General features: G+C 35.0%; 1 protein-coding gene across 1 annotated transcript in view; it reads left to right on the plus strand.

Annotated features, from left to right (window-relative positions):
* LOC118755845 (syntaxin-binding protein 5) overlaps positions 1-20,952 on the plus strand; it is a gene marked incomplete at its 5' end in the record, with an annotated part of 814,838 nt that overhangs the window by 288,025 nt on the left and 505,861 nt on the right. Inside the window, 2 exon segments of the mRNA XM_036490656.1 lie at positions 10,335-10,398; positions 10,485-10,692. Of these exon segments, the coding sequence (XP_036346549.1) occupies positions 10,335-10,398; positions 10,485-10,692 (272 nt within the window).

The raw sequence follows: 20,952 nt of genomic DNA on the forward strand, positions 1-20,952 counted from the left end.
TTTTTTTGGGTGTAAAGTTACAAAAAATTACAAAGACGTACAAGCATAATCCTATTTGGTTGCCAAATACAGCGCATAGCTACGCGAAAAATCTGTACATCAGTGCCGATCAAACACGAGCTCACAAAGGCAAAAGAGATGTGTATGAGCGACGTGACTGCGCTATACCACATACATACACACATAAACGTATTTGAGCTAAACAGCGATCACTGATTGAACATGCTAAATACATACATATGCATGTGTGTACACATTCATAACCGAAAGGCAAAGCATCGCTTCGAAGTCATGGCAGTATGTGGTTGACACAACAAACTACCCTGCAGTACGGGGGAGTGACTACAGGACTGCTGAATGGGTAGCTCCCTGATAAACACCGTCAATTACCGACCGACTACTTGCAGTGTATTTAATCGATTACTTTTACAAGGCAATGTCCTAGGCGGTAGTCACCATCGGCTCTCTCTGCACTACCTGGAGTTACTAAAGTAGTCACTTGCGTGATTTATGGGCGCCCTCTGTCGTAGTTTTTCGCTATTCTGCTTACGACTGGTTCGACTCTGCACTACCATGTGCACTACCACGGGTTAATAGAGTAGCTACTTACCTATGAGTCGGAGCAGTAGCGGTTCAAAAGTAGCGATTGACTCCAGCAGTACTGGAGGGTAATCATATGTATGTATGTATCCAAGTATGTCCATACACAGAGTTCAAAACAAACGAAACATTTCACGAATGATTCGTCCAAAGACACAAACTTTGCAAAGAAAAAAGAGTGCAAACAAAACGATTTCTGTTTCGCTCATTGACGAGCATTGGTAGATCGTTTTTCGTACAGATGAAGAGTGTAATCAGCTACAGCAATTTTTATTCGAAAATGAACCAAAGCTAACATCGGAGCAGTTATTAATATGTATATGATAAGATGATATCTAGCGTAAAAAATAACACAGGATATGTTTTTTTTATAGACGCACCTGGAGGAACAGGCAAGACGTTCGTTACTTCACTACTTTTGGCTAAAGTTCGTGCGAAGCCAAAATTGCTGTTGCTGTAGCCTCTTCTGGCATTGCTGCTACTCTTCTATGTGGGGGAAAACTGCTCACTCCGCGTTCAAGCTACCTCTTAATTTTTCACCAGAACAACCCTGTATATGTTCGATAAAAAAAATAGTGCCGCCGCTGTTGTGTTCCAGAAAGCATCGCTAATAATATGGGATGAGTGTACAATGTCACATAAGTGTCATATCGATGCCGTGAATACAACACTTAAAGATTTAAGATCTTCTCCGGCGGTAATGGGTGGAGTTACTTTTGTATTCACAGGAAATTTTAGGCAAACATTACCGGTGGTCCCTAAGGGCACACGAGCAGATATTGTGAACGCGTGCTTTAAAAAGCCTGAAGTATGGTCACATACACAAAAATTAAAATTGTCTACCAATATGCGAGTTCAGCTTAGCAGAGATGGTCGTTCAAATCAGTTTGCTGAATACCTACTAAAAATAGGGAACGGCTCCACATCCATAACTCGCGACGGTTATATTACCATTACGGATGTTATGGGAAACTGTGTTACAACGATTGAGCAACTTATTGATCATTTATATCCAGATATGAATTATTTGCAGCACAAACACTCCAGCTGGCTATGCGAGCGAGCTATCGTCACTTCAACGAACTCTGCCGCAGACGAGATTAACAAGGCAATTTCGCAGAGAGTCTCAACAGAATATAAAGTATATAAGTCTTTGGACTCAGTGACAGATCAAGAAGATATCGTTCACTACCCAACGGAGTTTCTCAACTCTCTTAACCCCCCCGGGACTACCTCCGAATGAATTAAACCTTAAAATTGGTACGCCAATAATACTTTTGCGAAATCTTAAGCCTCCCTGTTTATGCAATGGCACACGACTCAAAATTACGCGTTTTATGCCTAATATTATTCAAGCGAAGATTTTAACCGGGCCTGCAGCAGGTGAAATCACTATGATCCCGAGGATACCAATGATACCAACAAATTTACCTTTTAGTTTCAAAAGAGTACAGTTCCCTGTCAGAACATGCTTCGCAATTACTATTAACAAGTCACAAGGGCAAATTTTTAATACTATTGGAGTTGATCTCCGGAGCGAAGTCTTTTCTCACGGCCAGCTATATGTTGCGCTGTCGCGAACTGGTGCCCCGCAAAGTCAAACATTACTAATTCCTGGGAATGGAAAAGAAACTCGGAATGTTGTATTTACAGAAGTTTACAATAACTCAAAATGTACCTCCCTCTTACTTTATCTTTGGACTTTTTGTTTGTGTGTTTTTCAGTTAAAGTCAAAACCTAACGGTTTGTTTTTTCTACTTTGGAATTTAATTTTATTGCATTAAAAGAGCTTTAATAAATCATTTTTTATATCGTTGGAGAATCAAACAGTTATATTTCATTCGAATACAGATACGTACGTGGGCAACGCCACGGGTAAGTGCTAGTGTATGTATATAACTCTAAAAAATATTTCATTCCATAATCTATGCTTATGTATGTAATAAATTTTATTTGTTGTTTTAAATGCTGCCCTAGTATAATATTCACATATTTATATGCATATGTACATACGTACATACAATTATTAACATACTTTCGTACATAATCATATACTACGTTTATACGCATGCATAAGTCGCTTTAATTCATTTCGCCGCGATTCAAAACATATGTATAAACTGAATTTCAATTCGCTTTGAAAGAGCGAAGTGTTTTGGCTCGTACTCCATTTCAAATCGGTAGTTTATTTCTCCAGACAGTTAGAAAGAGTGTATAAACACCGCTCTCACTCAAAGCGAATTGGAGATCAGCTGTTCCACTCAAATTCCAAATAATCGCATCAGTATTTAAAAGCTGATTAATAATAATCGTTCTTTTTCTTTGCCACGATTTTATAATGCCGAATAAAACTAGATTTTTATCACTTTCCATTATGTTAACTTATAAAATGTCTAATGAAAACAGCTGATTTTGTTTGCTTATGAAGACGGTTACTTTGATGCCGATATAAAGCCGTAAGTATAAACACTAGAGCGAAATGTGTACGGTGTCAATGCGCTTTCAATTAAGTCTATTATTCTGTGCGTATAAACATAGTAATATTGACATACAGTGGTCCACAAAATAATAGGAGTGCGTTATTTTGGTCAGTTTTTGCTATTTGTCTTTTGTTTATTTAATGTTTATTATTTTTATATAAAAGTCAAGCTGGGTATACAACAAACAACGAATAAATTCAGATTTCAACCTTTGTACAAAAATTATTAAAATTCTGTAAATTTTCACCAAAATATCAAACTTTTTAATCAGAATCTTCAGAGAAAATTCTGGTACGCAGTTTTATAGCCCATTCAATTCTAGTCAGAAGAAGTGCAAGTTTCAAGCTGCTAAAAAATTCCGTTGATTTTTGGCAATTTTTTTTGCTGGCACTGTCCCCATATAAAAGAAAATTGTCGAACATACTTTGTATGGAAAAAACGTGAAACACCTTCAACCGAAAAAATTCTCAAAAATCAACGGAATTTTTTAGCAGCTTGAAACTTGCACTTCTTCAGACTAGAATTGAATGGGCTACAAAACTGCATACCAACATAATTTCTAAAGATTCTGGTTAAATAGTTTGAAATTTTGGTGAAAATTTGCAGAATTTTTATAATTTTTGTACAAACTTGAAAATGTAAATTTATATGGTGTTTGTTGTATTACTAGCTAGGCTTTTACAAAAAAATACGAAACATTAAATAAACTAAAGACAAATAGCCAAAACAGGTTAAAATATCCCACTCCTATTATTTTGTGGACAACTGTATGTACATTCCCACATTTTTATGCACAAAAATGCATGTGTTGTATAGAACACTCGGAGCGCTCGCTCGTCGCTCACTCGTCTTACCTAGCAGAGCGAGTATGCGGACAGCTACTCGCCTCGCACTGCGACCGAGGCAACACACAACAGCCTCGCTCGTTTAATAGGAGCGCGAGCAAACAAGCAGCGCTCGCTCGTTTGCCGAGCAAGCCAAACTTCTCGTGCCTCGCGTCATTGCTGCTACGAGTACGAGCTGCGAGCACCTCGTTGCCTGCGAGGCATTGAGTAGGAGTTTGCTCGCTCGCTCGAACTCCGAGTTTTTGCCCACCCTACAATTGACTAAGGGCCGTTCAATATCCGGAGGTAAAACGTCCATAATGACGTCTAGTAACTTTGACGAAAGCTTAACTTATTTTATTTTATTCATTTTAGTGCAGTTTTAAAAATCTTTTGCTAAAAGAACTTTTGTTACACTATTTTATTTTATTACTTTCATTGTACATGTTAAATAAAAGCTTGTTTTTAAAAACTATGTTTTTTTACATTATATATTTTATTTTAATTTATATAATGAAAACAGCTCTTATAAAGATTTTGTTTTGTTGCTTTAAATAGAAAAGTTCTTTACATGTAAAGTCTATCTTAAACGGAAGCATTTTCATCTAAGTTAAGGGCCCGTTGTTCAATGTATGGCTATCACCAGTACATCATTATCGAAGATTGCGACATCATGCATATACCATGTGATAGATAAAGCAGTTGTTGTATTTAACCGGAGCTTCCGATTTGTGTTAATCAGACATTGAACAACGGGCCCTAAGTAAATTAACGCGATTTCTTAGCCACTTGAAACTTGCACTTTCGTGAGCTAGAATTCAGTGGGCTATAAAACTGCGTACTTATCTTTTTTCTAAAAGTTCTTATTTAAAAAGTTTGGTGTTGTTTTAAAATTTGGTGAATTTTTCTATTTTTTTTTTTAATTTGAAATTTTGTTAGATAGTGAGTTGTATTTTTATAAAAAAAATAAATAAACATTAAACAAACAAAAGAATAAAAGCTTATAAAAATAGCCGAAACTGGTCATAATGTCGCGTCCCTATTATTTTTCACATGACTTTATGTGGGCGTGTCCAACCCCGCCCTCTTTTACATATTACAGTTTTTACTCTTAACAGACATGAGGGTAAAAATTTTATCCAGATATGTTCGCCGACGCTCACGAAAATCTACTTTCGGACGCCCACGATTTGAATTGGTGGAAACTGTTGGTTGACATTTCAATGAAATGATTTCTTTGTTTTCGAGCCAATTGGAATGATTTTTCAAAACTGCTGATTTTTGGCGTTTGGATCTTTATCAATACAATGCAAATTTTTTACATTTTAATTAATACATTGTAATTAATACAATTTTGCAACTCATACCGATCTGGCTCAAAACCCTCATATTCAATATCTTTCGCTATTGCACCCAGCACATTTTGAACTTTCTGGGAATGCGTACCGGAATTTTCACGAAAAAAAAAACTGTAGAAAGTAAAGAGCTTGGATTACGTTATGGAATACTAGGCGAGCCTCTGCAGGTCGATGCATCCACACTGAACATTTTTTAATCTTAAAATATTAACAAACAATATGTAAATAAAAATATTGAGGGCCGATAGGGGAAACACACTTAAAACATTACCTAAATACTTGAAAGACGAACCAAGAAACACACAAAATCATACTTTTCTAAAGCAACCATTTGCATAAAACACAACACGAATTATCTAAAAGGTTAATTGTAGAAATAAAGTCAATACCTTTATGTACAATATCGATTGCATACAATTTTGATTCACTCGGCCTTTCACAATATTTTAATTACGTTAAATCCAATTCAATTTTCAGCGTGCTGACGCTGTACAAATAAAATGAACCATTGATGGCACTTTTGTTGCTTTTTTTAGAAACAACCGTTAGAATGAAAACAAAAAATATATGACAACATGAAGTTTGGACAAAAAACTGATTGCTAAACCTATTTTGGTTGAAACATTTTTACATACATTTTTTTTATTTTGGCCTATGGCAGCAACCACTGTGCTGTGTGAGGGAACCAAATAATGTAATTCTTAACAGAAGTGCTTAAAACTTAACAGTTTGGCAACTTAAACACTGTTGAAGTTGATTTCCGGTATTTCTCTTACTAGCGCCTGCAACTATACTTCTTATTTACTACCGCCGCACGGTGCTTCCCTTCCATATAAAATGTGGGCAAAAATAGAATTATGGACGGATTTAAATAAAAATTCGCTTCTTAGTAAAATAGAGGACGGTAAATTCTAAAATGCAATTGGTTTTTGGATAACTTTCACTGTAAATGCAGTTTGAAGTTGAAAATTTGGGTTCTTGTGGCTTCTACATGTATGTACATATAGTTCGTTCTATTTTCGAAAGTGAGGTGTCAAATGGCAGTGCTTGGCCTATAGATGTGCAATAAAGTTTTTTATTTTTGAAAAGGGTTGCCACCTGTTAAAATTTTATTAAAATTATTTAATAAGTTAAATGAAGTTTTGAAAATACTTGACCTCTAAATGACACGTAGAAGGGTTGCCACATGTTTAAAAAATCAAATTTACTTTAAATAAGGGAATAAGGTAACTGAAATATTTATATCAATATGAGAATCAGACAAATACATATTTAGCAAGAAATATTTGTAGAGTAAAAACATTCGTGAGTTAATTTAAGAGTCCAGTAACTTAAAAGGAATGTAATCAGAACAAATCACTGATTGGCAATGTATGTATTTGTAATAAAATAACAAATACGATGGTGTTATCCTATGGTTTGACGTAATTATTATTTTAGTTTAACTAAATTCGACTTTACAAACAGGTGGCAACCCTATTCGTAATATTTTTAAGCTAAAACCTTCTTAAACCTCTTCCGTCTGACCCCCTTATGGTGATACCTATTTATATCAATTACCTAATTCCTTTAATTCAAGTGGAATTTGTTTTTTTTTTAACAGGTGGCAACTCTCTACATGTAACTAATACACATTTCGATTGATACCCATCTCTTAATAATTCATTTAACTTATAAAAAAATTTTAATTTAATTTTTTAACAATCTAATTTTTTAACAGGTGGCAACTCTTAAAAAAAATAAACCTTCTATTGTCCACAGGTCAAGGTTTTTAATCTGACACTTCATTTTTAAAAATGGAACGAATCGTGCAGATCTCAAGGCACTGACAAAAAATGAAAAAATTATTTTATGCATTAGCGAAAAACACATTACTTCAGAAAATGCAATAAATGAGCAGGTTTTTATTTCTTCTTTTGAAAGCTAAAAACCCGTGCTATTTAATAAAATAATAAAAAATAACCTATTTGTACATATATTTTTTATTCATTCCATTAAAATTTAGCAGTTTTGATTTTTTTTTAATTGTTTTTTTTTTTTTGGAACACCGCAGGAACACCCTGTGTTTATTTTTATTCCAAAATATAAATTCCTGTAATTCTCTACTATCTATGTGGAAACAAGAAACGTCAAACCAACATTTTATTTCAAAGAATATATTTTTTACATTTTTTTCTGTGAAGAGCTTACGCATGGCTATGCTCTTATTAAAATTCTTAGTATAAAATTTGTCGACTTTAGTGGCTTCCTGGCGGCATATAATTAATTTTTTAGGGAAATGTCTATTTAATTCTTTTTAGTGGATAAATTGTCTTTACAACAAGTAAGAAATTCTAAGTTCGGGCGGAGCCGAACATTAAATACCCGGCGCAGGTACTAAGTATATGATTTTCACCTTTGCGAAAGCGACCGCTACATGGTAAGCCGGTGTGTACCAATTTTGAGTAAATTAGCGTCCTTAAATTTCGAAATACTGAAGTTTCAAGCATTTCTGAAATTTGCCGTTATATGAAAAGTGGTCGTAATTTGAATTTGATTCCAATAATTTTCGACGTTTTGCTTCTATGTGGCAAGCACAATAATCACACCGAGTTTGGTACAAATTCGTAGAACGGTTACCGAGATACATATATGTGATCATAAGAGGGCGGTGTCACGCCCATTTTCCAAAATTTTATCATAAACGTATTTCTTGGTAAAGAATTGTTGCAAGCATCAATTTTGAGTAAATTAGCTTTAATATTTTTTGATTTATCGAAGATTTCGTATTTCTTCAAATTACCAATATATGGTAGGTAGGCGTGGTTATTGTCCGCTTTTTAAAATTTTCGGCCATGCTGTAGCAAGACTAACAACTGTGCCAAGTTTGGAAGATATTGGTTCAGCGGTTACCAAGATATACACATGTATCCATAAGTGGGCGTGGCTACGCCCATTTTCCAAAAATGTAAAATATTTTAATTTTTCGTCTAAAAATTATTGTAAATATCAATTTTGAGTGAATAATCTTCAGTAGTTACTAAAATATCGCAGTTTTCGTATTTCTGAAAATTACCGTTATATGGGAGGTAGGCGTGGTTAATGTCCGATTTTGCCCATTTTCAACCATTTCCGTCCTACGCCCGAACGAAATGCACATACCAAGTTTCGTTAAGATATCTCAATTTTTACTCGAGTTATCGTGTGCACAGACGGACGGACGGACAGACAGGCACCGCTTAATCGATTTCTCTTTTCATTCTGATCATTTATGTATACATTTGTCTATATCTATCTCGATTCCTTTTGCCTGTTACAAACAACCGTTATGTGAACAAAGTTATAATACCCTTGTGCACAAGTGCGCTCGGGTATAAAAATACCAAACAAGTTCACATTGCAGATAACGAATTTTTCGATTTTTGCCCACTTAGGCGGCACTGTGTCCCGACAGCTTTAACAATTTTATAGTGGTTTTACGTTCTTTGGCAAATAACGCTCTGTTAGCCATAAATTTTACTATGTTTTGACTGCCTTTGTATCAAGGCCCCTGGACCATATAGGGAATTCATTTATATTTTAAATTGCTTTGTCATCGTTATTGGAACTATGCTTCAAGTCTCTACCTTGTCGGGAAGTTAGTTTAAAATCGCTTGGAAATTTCCGCGAGATGACCAAGTTAAATAAAAGCTTGTAAAAACATGTATGAGTCTGCCAATAGAGAATGAATCTCCAAATGATTCGGCCGGTATATTGATTTATTATTATAGTGGTGTTAAGTAGGGGAATATACGACTGAATTATACTTGCGTAAATCGATATTAATCGATATCCATGCAGTTCATACACCACTCCATGAACAAAAAATACAAGATCATGCAAGAACACGACTTTGTATTTGTAACTGGTTTTGAGCATCTGTTTACATCATAAGCACCACTATTTTACACTTATCTTAACTAAAGGAGAGTCAATTCAACACGACAAGCGTTTTAATAAATAATTTTACCTAACATGTGTGTTCAAAGTGGCTGACAATAATTTTGGGCTTCGTTGTTTTCTTTGCTTTGTTTACTTTCCGTTCGTTTTCCAGCGAAACAAGATGGCGTAGAACCGATGACAGGTAACAAAATCAATGGAAATAACATCAGATGACACTATTTCGCATACTGATACGAAATAAAGTCAATTGACATATTACCTTTTCAAGAGCGAAATAAAGTCAACAAAAATATGAATCTAAAGTAAATGATGTTATCTCCTAATTCAAATGCATAAAGTATGTCGATACAAAGAAAAAAATGTGCATCGTACGTGAGATATGCATGTTACAATAAACACTACCTCGCACGTGTTTCCATAGATGAATGAGGCTATTGCCAAATCCTCGGTGCTATTAATCAAAACAATCATGAACCACCAACAAAAGATTTTATTAAAAAACTTAAAGTTGCGAATATATTAAAAACACGAACCAAATGCAAAAAGAGCTGGAATACGACAAATACATATTTGATGAAGAATGTAGAAATGATCCAGAACTTGCAAAACATTTTTCGTTTCCAAAAATAAAGCGAACGCTATTGAATGAACACTATTTAATTCAAAGCTAAAAAACATAGCCGCCATAACACTTTGTGCCGAATGCTATTCAGAAATAGTGCAAAATGCCCTGGTTGCTAACACAGCAAAAATCTTCCAATAAGTTGCACATATAAAAATGAAAAATATGTAAAATGTATGAAATAAATAAAAATTTGAATAAAAAGTATACAAAAAATAATTCTGCCTGCGTTTACAGCGCGGCAGGAGAGCGGGAAATAGTGCCAATTGGCACTATTTTCGTTGATTTTGTTACCTGTCACCCGTACAACCTGCTCAAAAAATCTTCTTTATCAATCTTTTATTCTTGTGTGATCTTGTGTCGTTCGTTCATGGCGCCACTCGAATAAATCTTGCAACCTTCATACTAATTTTTCGAGTTTGAGCAAAAATCTGTACAGTTAATTGAATAGTCCATTCTGCTCTTTAGCAAACATATAGGATATCGATAACTTCTGAATGTTTTTAAAATCACTTGTTTTTCTTGTCAGGGTTCGAACTAGTCATCCTGGTGCTGTGATTGCGTTATGTGATAATCCCATAGATGCAAACAAGGTACGTACGTACATTCAATATTTATACATATACATACGTATTTATCATTGATAGTAATAAATAAATATTCCACGGATATTCTCTAGCTACTTCTTGCTTTTGAATGTGGACTTCTTGTGCTATGGGACCTTAAAAGTAAAAGCGCGGAATTTCGTTGGCAAGCTGCTGAGCCGGTTAAATCGGTAGCTTGGCATTATGAAGGAAAATATTTTATTTCCTCCCATACGGATGGCTCCATATGTACTTGGCCAACCAGACCTCTAGCGAAACCTCAATCAGTTATTTGTCCTCACGGTAAGTAAGATTATATGCATTGCTTAAGAATTATAAAAAAGTGTTCATAAGGTATACAGGCCGCTGAGGATCCACAAAACTGGAACAATCCGAGCGCAATTTCAGCATTCACATATAATTTAAAGACGTCGTATGAATCATAGAGTAAATAGAAAAACGGGAAAATTTTCCAATGAGGAACCAGGCTTTGAGAAAAGAGAGTTATAAGAGGAGGGGGAGGGGGGAGATTGGGTTCTATAGAGGGCTGATTTCAAATCTGCAGGTCCCGCCCTCTTGAGGCTTATAGTTTTTAGGTAATTTGCGGTTAAAGTTGCAAAAAATTTAGAATTTAAATTCACTTTTTCCTTTGTAGGGCAATTGAATTGCTGCCACACACAACGAAAAAAATTCGAAAAAAAGCACTGAACATAGTATATTACATAAAATATAAATGATAAGTGGCATTTTATATCAAAATTTGGTGGTAGTAGTATTAGTACCTACTAGGGATGTTACTCCCGGGATCCCGGCCTTTTTGCTTTTTTTTTTTATAAATGTCTAGCTCATTATACATATACCACCGCGCGATAATAAATTTTAAATACAAATATCAATATATTCGCGAAACTATGGGCCAAATTAGTAAAATTCCGTTTTTAGTTTTTCACTCTGACGTCAGTAATTCAAAAATGATTTCACAAATTCAGTGAAATGTCATTAGAGAAGAAGTATGGGTTCTAAATTAAAGTCGATAACATCCTCGAATTTCGTCTATGTGAATCCAAAAAATTTTAATTTTTTAAATTCTAAAAAAAAAAATCCTCTTACATTGGGTACCCATATTTTTATTCTACATTGCATTGAATTTTTTAAATAATTTTTGGAATTAATCATATCTTTGAAATTACAAGGTCCTTTAAAATAAATTCTAACGTCAGAAAGAAAAAATAAAAACGCCACTTTAAATAAAAAAGGAGGTTTCAAACCCATTTATTTATTATTTATTTTATGGTAGGAGAGCTTCTCAAACAATATAGAAGCAATTTTTTCGATTTAAGTTGTTGAAAAGAAATGAATCTCTAAATCCCGGGACTAACCCCAGGATCAGAAAAAGCTGAAAAATTAACATACCTAGTACCTACATTGTGAGAGTGATCAATTCAGATAAAGAAAACCTCCGCTTGGGGGTTACTCTGTAATGTCATGCGAAAAGCAGTGCGATTAGAAAAGTAAATGCGATCCGAAAGGCTAATGGGTAATTCCGAGTCAAATCGACCAATGGTTGGATTCGACCCCTTGCAATTTGGATGAAATTTGGCCAGAAATTTTCTTTCAACCTATAATGAAGTTCCACCAACACAAAAAAATAAAAAAAAATGCAAAAGTTATGCGAAATTCTAAATTTCACTAATTTTCCAGTTGTTCAAGTTAATTTTTTTAATATCTTAAAAACTATTAAATATAGTTGCAAAAAACATCTTGGACTGGTTTTAAAGAGGATACTTGGGGGTCCAAATTTATATGTATTAAAAAAATAAATTAAAAAAAAAGTCAAAAAATTGCTAAATTTTTCAAAATTTAATAAACCAAAAACTAATATTTTTTTTTGGGCAAAGTTTTTTTTGCATGATACCTAAGCACGTTTTTAAAAGATATGAATTTTTGAGTTTTGGAAAAAATTGAATTTTTTGCTTTCGCAATCTGTTAATAAAATTTTATCAAATTATTATTAAATTTTAGTATTTTGAGCAACAAGTATTAAGTGTAAGGCGAGTAAAGGACAACAAAGTACAGTATACCCACGCTAATAGCGACAGAATAAAAACAGTGGTTGTTGCGATAACCGAGGTTATCGCGATTACCAAGCTTTTTTATTATAAAATTAAATATAAAACCAATAAAAATGTTATCATAAATTTGAAACGCATGCATTTATTTTAAAAATTCCCATTTTATTTCGTATACTAGCAGACCCGGCGAACTTCGTCCCGCCCAAAATTTTATATATTTTATTGAAACTTTTTGGTACAAAATTTTCACCAACAATTCACGTTTACGATTTTCAGTGGCACATTTGTCTGCTAAGATTAAGGTTTGGTGGTCATTTGCCGCTTTAAATAACCTAAGGAAAGTGTTATATCCGTTCTTGAAATTCTCCAGTTGTGCGGCATTTCATAGCACGGTTATTCGCAAAGCGAAATCAATTTTTTCCTCTTCACTCCCTGGCGGCAACAATGACCCGGTTCTATAGTGAATGTCCTAGAAGCTTTACAGTATAGTAGGTGGCAATTTCAAAATGAGTGCGAATCATTGTTTTACAGAAATGCAATATACATATACTTATTTTAGACGAAATACCTTAAAAGTTTGAACGTATTGCATACATATTTAAAACATTAGCCAAATCGGATCATAAATAAGATTTGTAGTAATAACTCTACTACAGCGCCAACTGTCGGATTAAATTGTGAAACTAAACCATCCAGAGACCCACTCAAATACACAAAAAGTTTCGTTAAAATCCGTACAAACATCTAGGAGGATTTCACTCACAAACACACCTACAGAAGAATAAAAAAACTCATTCAAAGATAGCTAAAGGTCGATACGTTTGTAGGCCTCACAGCCCTTTTCAAATAGCCCAAATTTTTTCCATGAGTATGGGCTTGATTTCAACTATATACATATCTTGATACGAAGTTCCAGTACTGTACCATGAATACTTTCAGAGATATGCAGTATAAAAATTCGATTTATATGGGAGGTGCCACGCCCCCCTTCCCAACAGCTGCCCTCTTTCTTCATGAGTATGCGATTGATTTCGTATATCTCCATACCAAGTTACAGAACTCTACCAAGAACCCAAAGATAGGCAGTATGAAAAATTCGGTTTGTATGGAAGATGCCACGCCCCCTTTTCCAATAGTTCCAATTTTTCTCCAAGAGTATGCGATTTATTTCGTACATCTCCATACAAAACTCTAGAACTCTACCAAAAAATTTCCAGAGATAAGCAGTATGAAAAATTCCCCACACACCCCTTTTTACAATAGCTTAAATTTTTCTCCAAGGGTATGCGATTGATTTCATATATCTCCATACCAAGTTCCAGAACTCTACCATGCACACTTTCCGAGATATGTAGCATGACAAATTCGGTTTTTATGGGAAGTGCCACGCCCCCTTTACATATAGATTTTTTTTTTAGCCTAAAACCATCCTTGGGACACGTGCGGCAGGTGGCAGTTTTAAAAAAATCGGTTCAACCGCTCTCGAGCCTTGCGAAAACTAACAAACGGCTTTCTAAATAGATATTAGTTGAGATATATTATATATTATAATTATATTTTGACAGTATCCGTTGTCTCTGATTGGCGCAAAAAAATCATGCCTAGGGACGAATTCGCCCCTTGATATGGTCGTTACTTAAAGCTATTTATATTCGAAATTGCATGAAAATTGGAAAACAGGAATCTATAAGCTTATCCAGGCAAAAAGCTACCTACGTACCGAATTTTAAGCAAATCGGACCATAAATACGATTTCTTCGAACAGATCGGTCCCTGGTCCACTTCTCGGACAAAATGGATCATATATGCTAATATATGCTAAAAAGCTACCTACGTACCGAATTTTAAGCAAGTCGGACCGTAAATACGATTTTTTCGAATAGATCAGTTCCTGGTCCACTTCTCGGAAAAAATGGACCATATATCCTAATGTATGCTAAAAAACTACTTACGTACCGAATTTTAAGCAAATCGGACCATAAATGCGATTTTTTGGAATAGATCCGTCCCTGGACCACTTCCCGGAAAAAATGTGTTATATATGCTAATATATGCTAAAAAGCTACTTATCTACGTACTAAATTTTAAGCAAATCGGACTATAATAAGATTTTTTCGAATAGACTGGTCCCTGGTCCACCTACCCGAAAAAGTAAAATTTTTTAGCCTAAAACATGGTGGTTACCGAAAGCTATTTGTATACAAAATTTCATGAAAATCGGACCAGCCGTTCGCGAGATTACCTGTTACAAAAAAAGGGACTTCTCTTTATATAATTAGTATAGATGTACAAACACATGTTTGTACGTATGTATAATAGTTAATTTTATTTATTTATTTATTTATTTATTTACTGAAGTCAATGAACAAAATATTCTTACAGACTACACATGTTGGAGAGTATTACTAGTATAATTACATTATTCAAGACAATTATTCACATGAAATAGACATTTTGGCAGTTCGCCACACTCATAATAAATTAAAAAACGCTTACATATAAGTTGAGATCATAAACTACACTAATGACTGATAAAATAATCACTTAACTGGGCTTTAAGAGCAAACTTAGAAACTCATAAGTCTAGGTCTAAAGAATTTGCGAAGACGTTAAACTCAGTTAGAGTTCTATTAATAGGAGCATTGGCACTATATGCCGTTTTGCTGAGGCCAACTCGAAATACCTCAAAGCAACGGAGGTTTCTACTCGGAACATTGAAGTGCAACCTCTCAAGAAGGGACGGGCAGTCAATCCTGCCTGTAGCAATGTCAGAAATAAAAGATATCGCAAAGAGTGTTCTTCTATCATTTAAAGACAGTAGGCTGATTAGACGGCACCGATACTCATATGACGGAATCGGGAGTGTGAAATTTAGCGAATTTAGAGCGAAACGGAGGAACATTTTTTGAACTCTATCCAACCTGTTTATATGAATAGCATGTAATGGTCTCCAAATAAATGCCGCGTATTCTAATTTAGACCGCACAAAAGCAGAAAACAGCATCTTAAGTGTGTATGGATCTGAGAAATTAGAAGAGTTCCTTCGTACAAATGCAAGCATAGCAAGCGAGTTTTTTATCGTATAATTAATATGCATAGCAAAAGTAAACTTAGTGTCAAAGTACACCCCCAGATCCTTGACTTCATTAACCGACTCAAGCGTAGAGTTTGCAATGCTATACGACGTGTGCAAGGGATTGTGCAGTTTAGTGAACGTCTCTTTGTGACATTTATTAACGTTTAGATACAGTCGATTCCTAACGCACCAATTGTTAAGCATATTAAGCTCCAATTGAAGAGCTGTAGCATCATTGGTGCAGCCAATCTCAGAGTAAAGTTTCAAGTCATCCGCGTAAAGCAGAAACTTAGAGGATGAAAAACACGAACAGATATCATTAATGAACAGGTTAAAGAATAGAGGTCCTAATATGCTACTCTGAGGTACACCTGAGATAGCAACAAAAGGGTCCGAAGCAACACCATCTACGACAACCGCACTTATCCTGTTATGTAAGTACGATTTAGCCGACTTTAAAAAATTTTAATGAAAAGCACTCCAGCTTAGTTAAAAGAATTTTGTGGGAAATTTTGTCAAAGGCTTTGGAGAAATCCGTATAAATCGTATCCACCTGTACGTCTCGACAAAAGGCTGAATAACAGTCTTCAGTTAAGACAGAAAGATTAGTTAGCGTAGATCTTGCTGCAACAAAACCATGTTGGTTAGAACTGATGATATGTTTGACGTGAAAGTAAAGTTTATCATTAACGATAGCTTCAAAAAGTTTGGCAACGGTTGATAGTTTAGAGATCGGTCTGTAGTTAGAAATTATATTCATACAACCGCTCTTAAATATTGGGGTGATAGAAGTTCGCTTCCAATCATCGATAAAAATTCCAGATGATAAAGATTTGTTGAATAATAATTTCAGCGGCTCCACCAGCGAATCACAACTCTTAAATATAATTGCCGAGAGACCATCAGCATCAGTGTGCGAAGAATTTTTTATATATCTTATCCCTTTAATTATGTCCTCATCGGAAAGAACGAGAGCGCCAAAGTCAACGGGAGAAGACATGGTAGAGGAATGGCTCCGTTGAATACAATTTAAATCATCCTCGGACACTTCTTCATCCGAAGCGAAATCAGACGGAAAAAAAATCAGCGAACAAGTCGGCCGCATGTTTCACTGACGTAGCTGTGAATTCCTTATAAAAAACTGTTTTGGGTATGCTTGAGGATTTTCTTTTGGAATTAATGTAGCGCCAAAAAATTTTCGGATTATCCCTTACCTCCAGTTCATAGTTCCGAACATACCTTTTGTACAACACTTTGTTTAGCTCACTGAACTCATTTTTATAGGACACAAATAAGTCATAAAAGCAAAGCGCTGCTCCTTAGTAGACCTAAACTTTGTAAAAAACTTATTTCGCAAATTCTTTAGCCGTCTTAGCTCATTAGAAGACCATGGTACCTTAAAATTTTTTCTATTGAAAGTTGGAACATATTCAGTGCACAGCTTAGCAATATTAGACTTGAAGATGTCAAAACAACCTGCTACTTCGTTATCGCCAAACAGAACTTGCCAATCAAACTCACTAATAGCTGAGTCTAAGAGCTTAAAATGGCAACGAGCGAAGTTAGCAGGAGGTAAGTCAAGATTAAATCAAGTAAGCGATGCAGGCTATTATGCAAGCTTTTCACTTGAACCAAACCCAAACTAAGCAGATGGTGTTAGAGATAAGTCATTGCCGAAGTGTAACCAACTAAGATTAGGTAACTTGAAGTCCCCAAAAACGCATAACTGATTATCACCCACGGTACGGCCTATGGTAAGCACATTATCAACGTGCGCTCTATAGATGTTTTCACTACTTTGCGGCGGAATATAAGAAGCGCAAATATAAAGTAAGCCCTGCGATCCACGAAAACACACACATAACTGATCCAGCAACGTATCAATAACATGTAAAGAAATAGGCACCGCACTAAGGCTGCCACGAGCTGCAATGAGCACACCTCCAGCTCTGCTACAACCCGTCTTGATAGCATCTCTATCCTTACGGAAGACATCAAACATATTTGGATCAAAGAATTCCGCGTCCAAGAAATTCGAGTTCAGCCATGTTTCAGTTATCACAAAAACATCAAAATCCATATGTGAGCTAAGCATGCGTACAACATCTGACTTAATTCTAAGCCCAGAGGTTTATGGTAGTAGATTCTAATACGCTTATGTGCATGGGAAGGAGTCATAAGAGCTACTCCTGTTGTGTTGGTTTTTCGACTTTGCGAAAAAAAAACGGAAAGGCCGAACAGATACATTAACAGGCCAAAACTCTGGCTTCATCAGATTATTATAATGTTGATCACTGACCCCGAGGTTAAAATTCATATACGTGAGCGAATTCGTATCCGACCCATTTTTTACCAATTTAAAACATGAAATCTGTTGCTTTTCAATACCGGCATATTTCGCCACATAATCAATTATATTGCCAGGTAAGACTGTTGGCAGGAATGATGACAAATGTAGCCACTTAACATTAACACGGGCAGCTACACCAAGTTCATTACAGACATTAGAACCCATCACACGAGTACGCTTTTTGCTTTTCTTATTCCTTCTGTTCTCAGCTGTTAACCAAGCAGAGTTATAAGTCGCATTGGTAGGCACATCTGCATTCGTATTGATAACACTAACAGCGTCGTTTTCAGCATAATTACGTGCATGATGATTCGCCAGCGTCGAGTTAGCCGCACCAACAAATTAGTATGAACATTAGCAGCTGCATTAACTCCCCCCGTTTCAGCAGAAAGCGGAGAAAAAAACACAGGCAAATCATTAGCATTAACATCGGGCGGTGACAAAACATTCTTATCGCTAGCAGGTACAGCGTTATCAGCATCAGCATTAGTGATGTTGGTACTGTGAGAGGCATCAGCAGTTGATTTGTTTGCTCTTTGTGCCGTTCCAGGTGGAACAGTGGTATACGGGTCGTCAACACTCGCAGATTGAGACCAAGTTAATTCGGGTGAAGGCAGAACGACCACAATTGAAGAACGGCAATTGTTATTGCTAAGATTGGCCACAGTAGCAATAGGTGTATTAAAAGCACTTTTGAGTGTATTAACCTCAGCAACTAACATTTCTAGGCATTTTGAATTGTTGTTGTCTATGATTTTTCTTGATTGCATGTTGGATTTAATTTCATTTGCCAACATACCAATTTTATCAGAAAAGTTTTTGAAATTTGCATTAATGGCACTCGTTAAGAAGTCAATGCTAAGTTTCTGTGAGGCCATGATCGAGTCATATGTCTTACAAAGTTTTTCAGGCATATTAACACACTCAATACAAAAATAACCAATATGGCGGTTCCGTTGAAAGAAATTAATGCCGTATTCGGACACAATGGTTTCGCAACAGGTGCGATGAAATGGCTTTTTACAAAGCCACTGCACGGCACTATTAGATTGTCACTTCTTGAAAATGCTTTGCCGCATTTACCACAGGAATTGTCCATATTGAAGCAATAAAAGAAAACAAACCGAAAACACGTCTGCACGACACGACAGCTATTATTTATTTGGCATAGTGTCGTGGTTATTGAGTTCAAAACCTTTCAAATGTCGCGTTAATAAAGGTTGCATTGTTAAAATTTGTGCACCGCGATTACTGAGGGGGTACTTTATTTACATTAGTAAAGTTGCATTTTTATTAAGTGGAATTTTATATCCTTCCTCAAAATAGATATATTATGTTAGCTAAATAGTTTTTCCCATCCTTTTTCTGACGTTGATGCCTCAACCCTTCGTTTGAATCTGGAAAAGTTAAAATGATTTTAATATTGAAAGCAAAATTGAATGGGAATCAAATATTAATAGTACAAATCTCAATTTTTACCTGGTTTGCTCAAAGCCTGGTTGACACTAATCTCCGGTTAAAAATCGTTATCGACGTTACCGATACCCTGTTATATGCATGGACCGATGTTGCCGCGAATCATTTTTAGTGGTAGACAAATTCCTTTAAAAAAGGGTTAAAAAGAGCTTAAAAAAGTCGTTGTGGCTAAAAATGGTAGCTTAAATTTTTTACTTAAATACATATATATATAAGTATCCACGCAAACATTTTCTATAAGTAATGGTATAGAAAACCAATGAACTCTGGAAAAAAGCTAATATTTTATTCAACCAAAAACCTTTCTGTATAAAAGGGGAAATATACGACACTAGCTTGCTGGCTCCATCAGGTGATTGTACCATCAGGCTCGAAGCATATAACTCACCAGCATGCAGGTACAATATTTATTTCTTTACAAATGAAGTCGAGGAAAGATCGAAATGATTAGAGCCAAAATTTCATAATTTTTCTAAGATTTTGTTAAACATTGTTTTTTTTTCACTACTGCAATATCGTGAACTTAATCTTCCACAAACACGGCTTTGACTCATATAGTGCAAGAGCTTTCCTCCAAAATACTTTTTACTAAGAAAATTTAGCTAATTTCACCACTCACGACACCAGTCTAATCGTTTTTTATGTCGCACCAGCAGCTGGTACAATCACACCACAAGAACATACACGGTCAATCGACTTGATGGGCTATTATTTAAGCATGTTAAGCGCCGTAAACTTATATATGTATTTTAAACTATAGTTAAATCGTTAATAGATAAGTTAACGGCAATAACACTTTTATAGTATGTATGTATAAATACGTAAGGAACATACAATACATATATGTATATGTACATTAGACTGCATCACTCCCCATACAAAAAAAATCGGTAATGTTTTTCCATTGGAATTATAAAATCTATTATATTTTAAGACGTCCACCAAAATATTTCGGAAAAATATTAAGATTTAAGTGAGCTGGACCGATTTGAAAATACCTCAAAAAATGGAGTTTTTTATGAATAAAAATAGTTTCTTAAACATTTTTTTTTTTTTTGAAAAAAGCCCCTCAAATGACTAAACGGTTTAAGCTTAAAATATTTGCATAAAAATATTAAAAAAAAATTAAAAAAAAATTTTTAACGGAATCGTAGTGAGATTTTTTATGCTGTTTTTAACTTTTTTCAAAGATTGGTATAGGAAAAACTTGAATAACTGACCCTAAACTCTTCCGATTTAGACTTAAGAGGTGTCATTGGAAAGGTATTTTCTCACCCTTTTTATTTCTTTGCTAATAAACTCATTCAAAGGATGGAAGAGAAAGGTAGGATAAACGAACGTCATTCAAAGTTGAATTAAGATGTGTTGGTACTCCAAAAAACAAGATGGGACACGAATGACGTTTTTGGCCCAGTTATTCAAGTTTTTCGTAAACCAATCTTTGAAAAAAGTGAAAAAACAGCATCAAAAATCTCATTCTTACGATTGCGTTGAAAAGATTTTTAAATATTTTTATGCAGATTTTTTAAGCTTAATCTAATTTGTCATCTGAGGGGACTTTTTTCAAAAAGTTCTTTAAGAAACTATTT

This window comes from Rhagoletis pomonella, unplaced genomic scaffold, assembly GCF_013731165.1.
Source record: "Rhagoletis pomonella isolate Grant_MI unplaced genomic scaffold, Rhpom_1.0 Rhpom_scaffold_00002, whole genome shotgun sequence".
NCBI classification, from domain to species: domain Eukaryota; kingdom Metazoa; phylum Arthropoda; class Insecta; order Diptera; family Tephritidae; genus Rhagoletis; species Rhagoletis pomonella.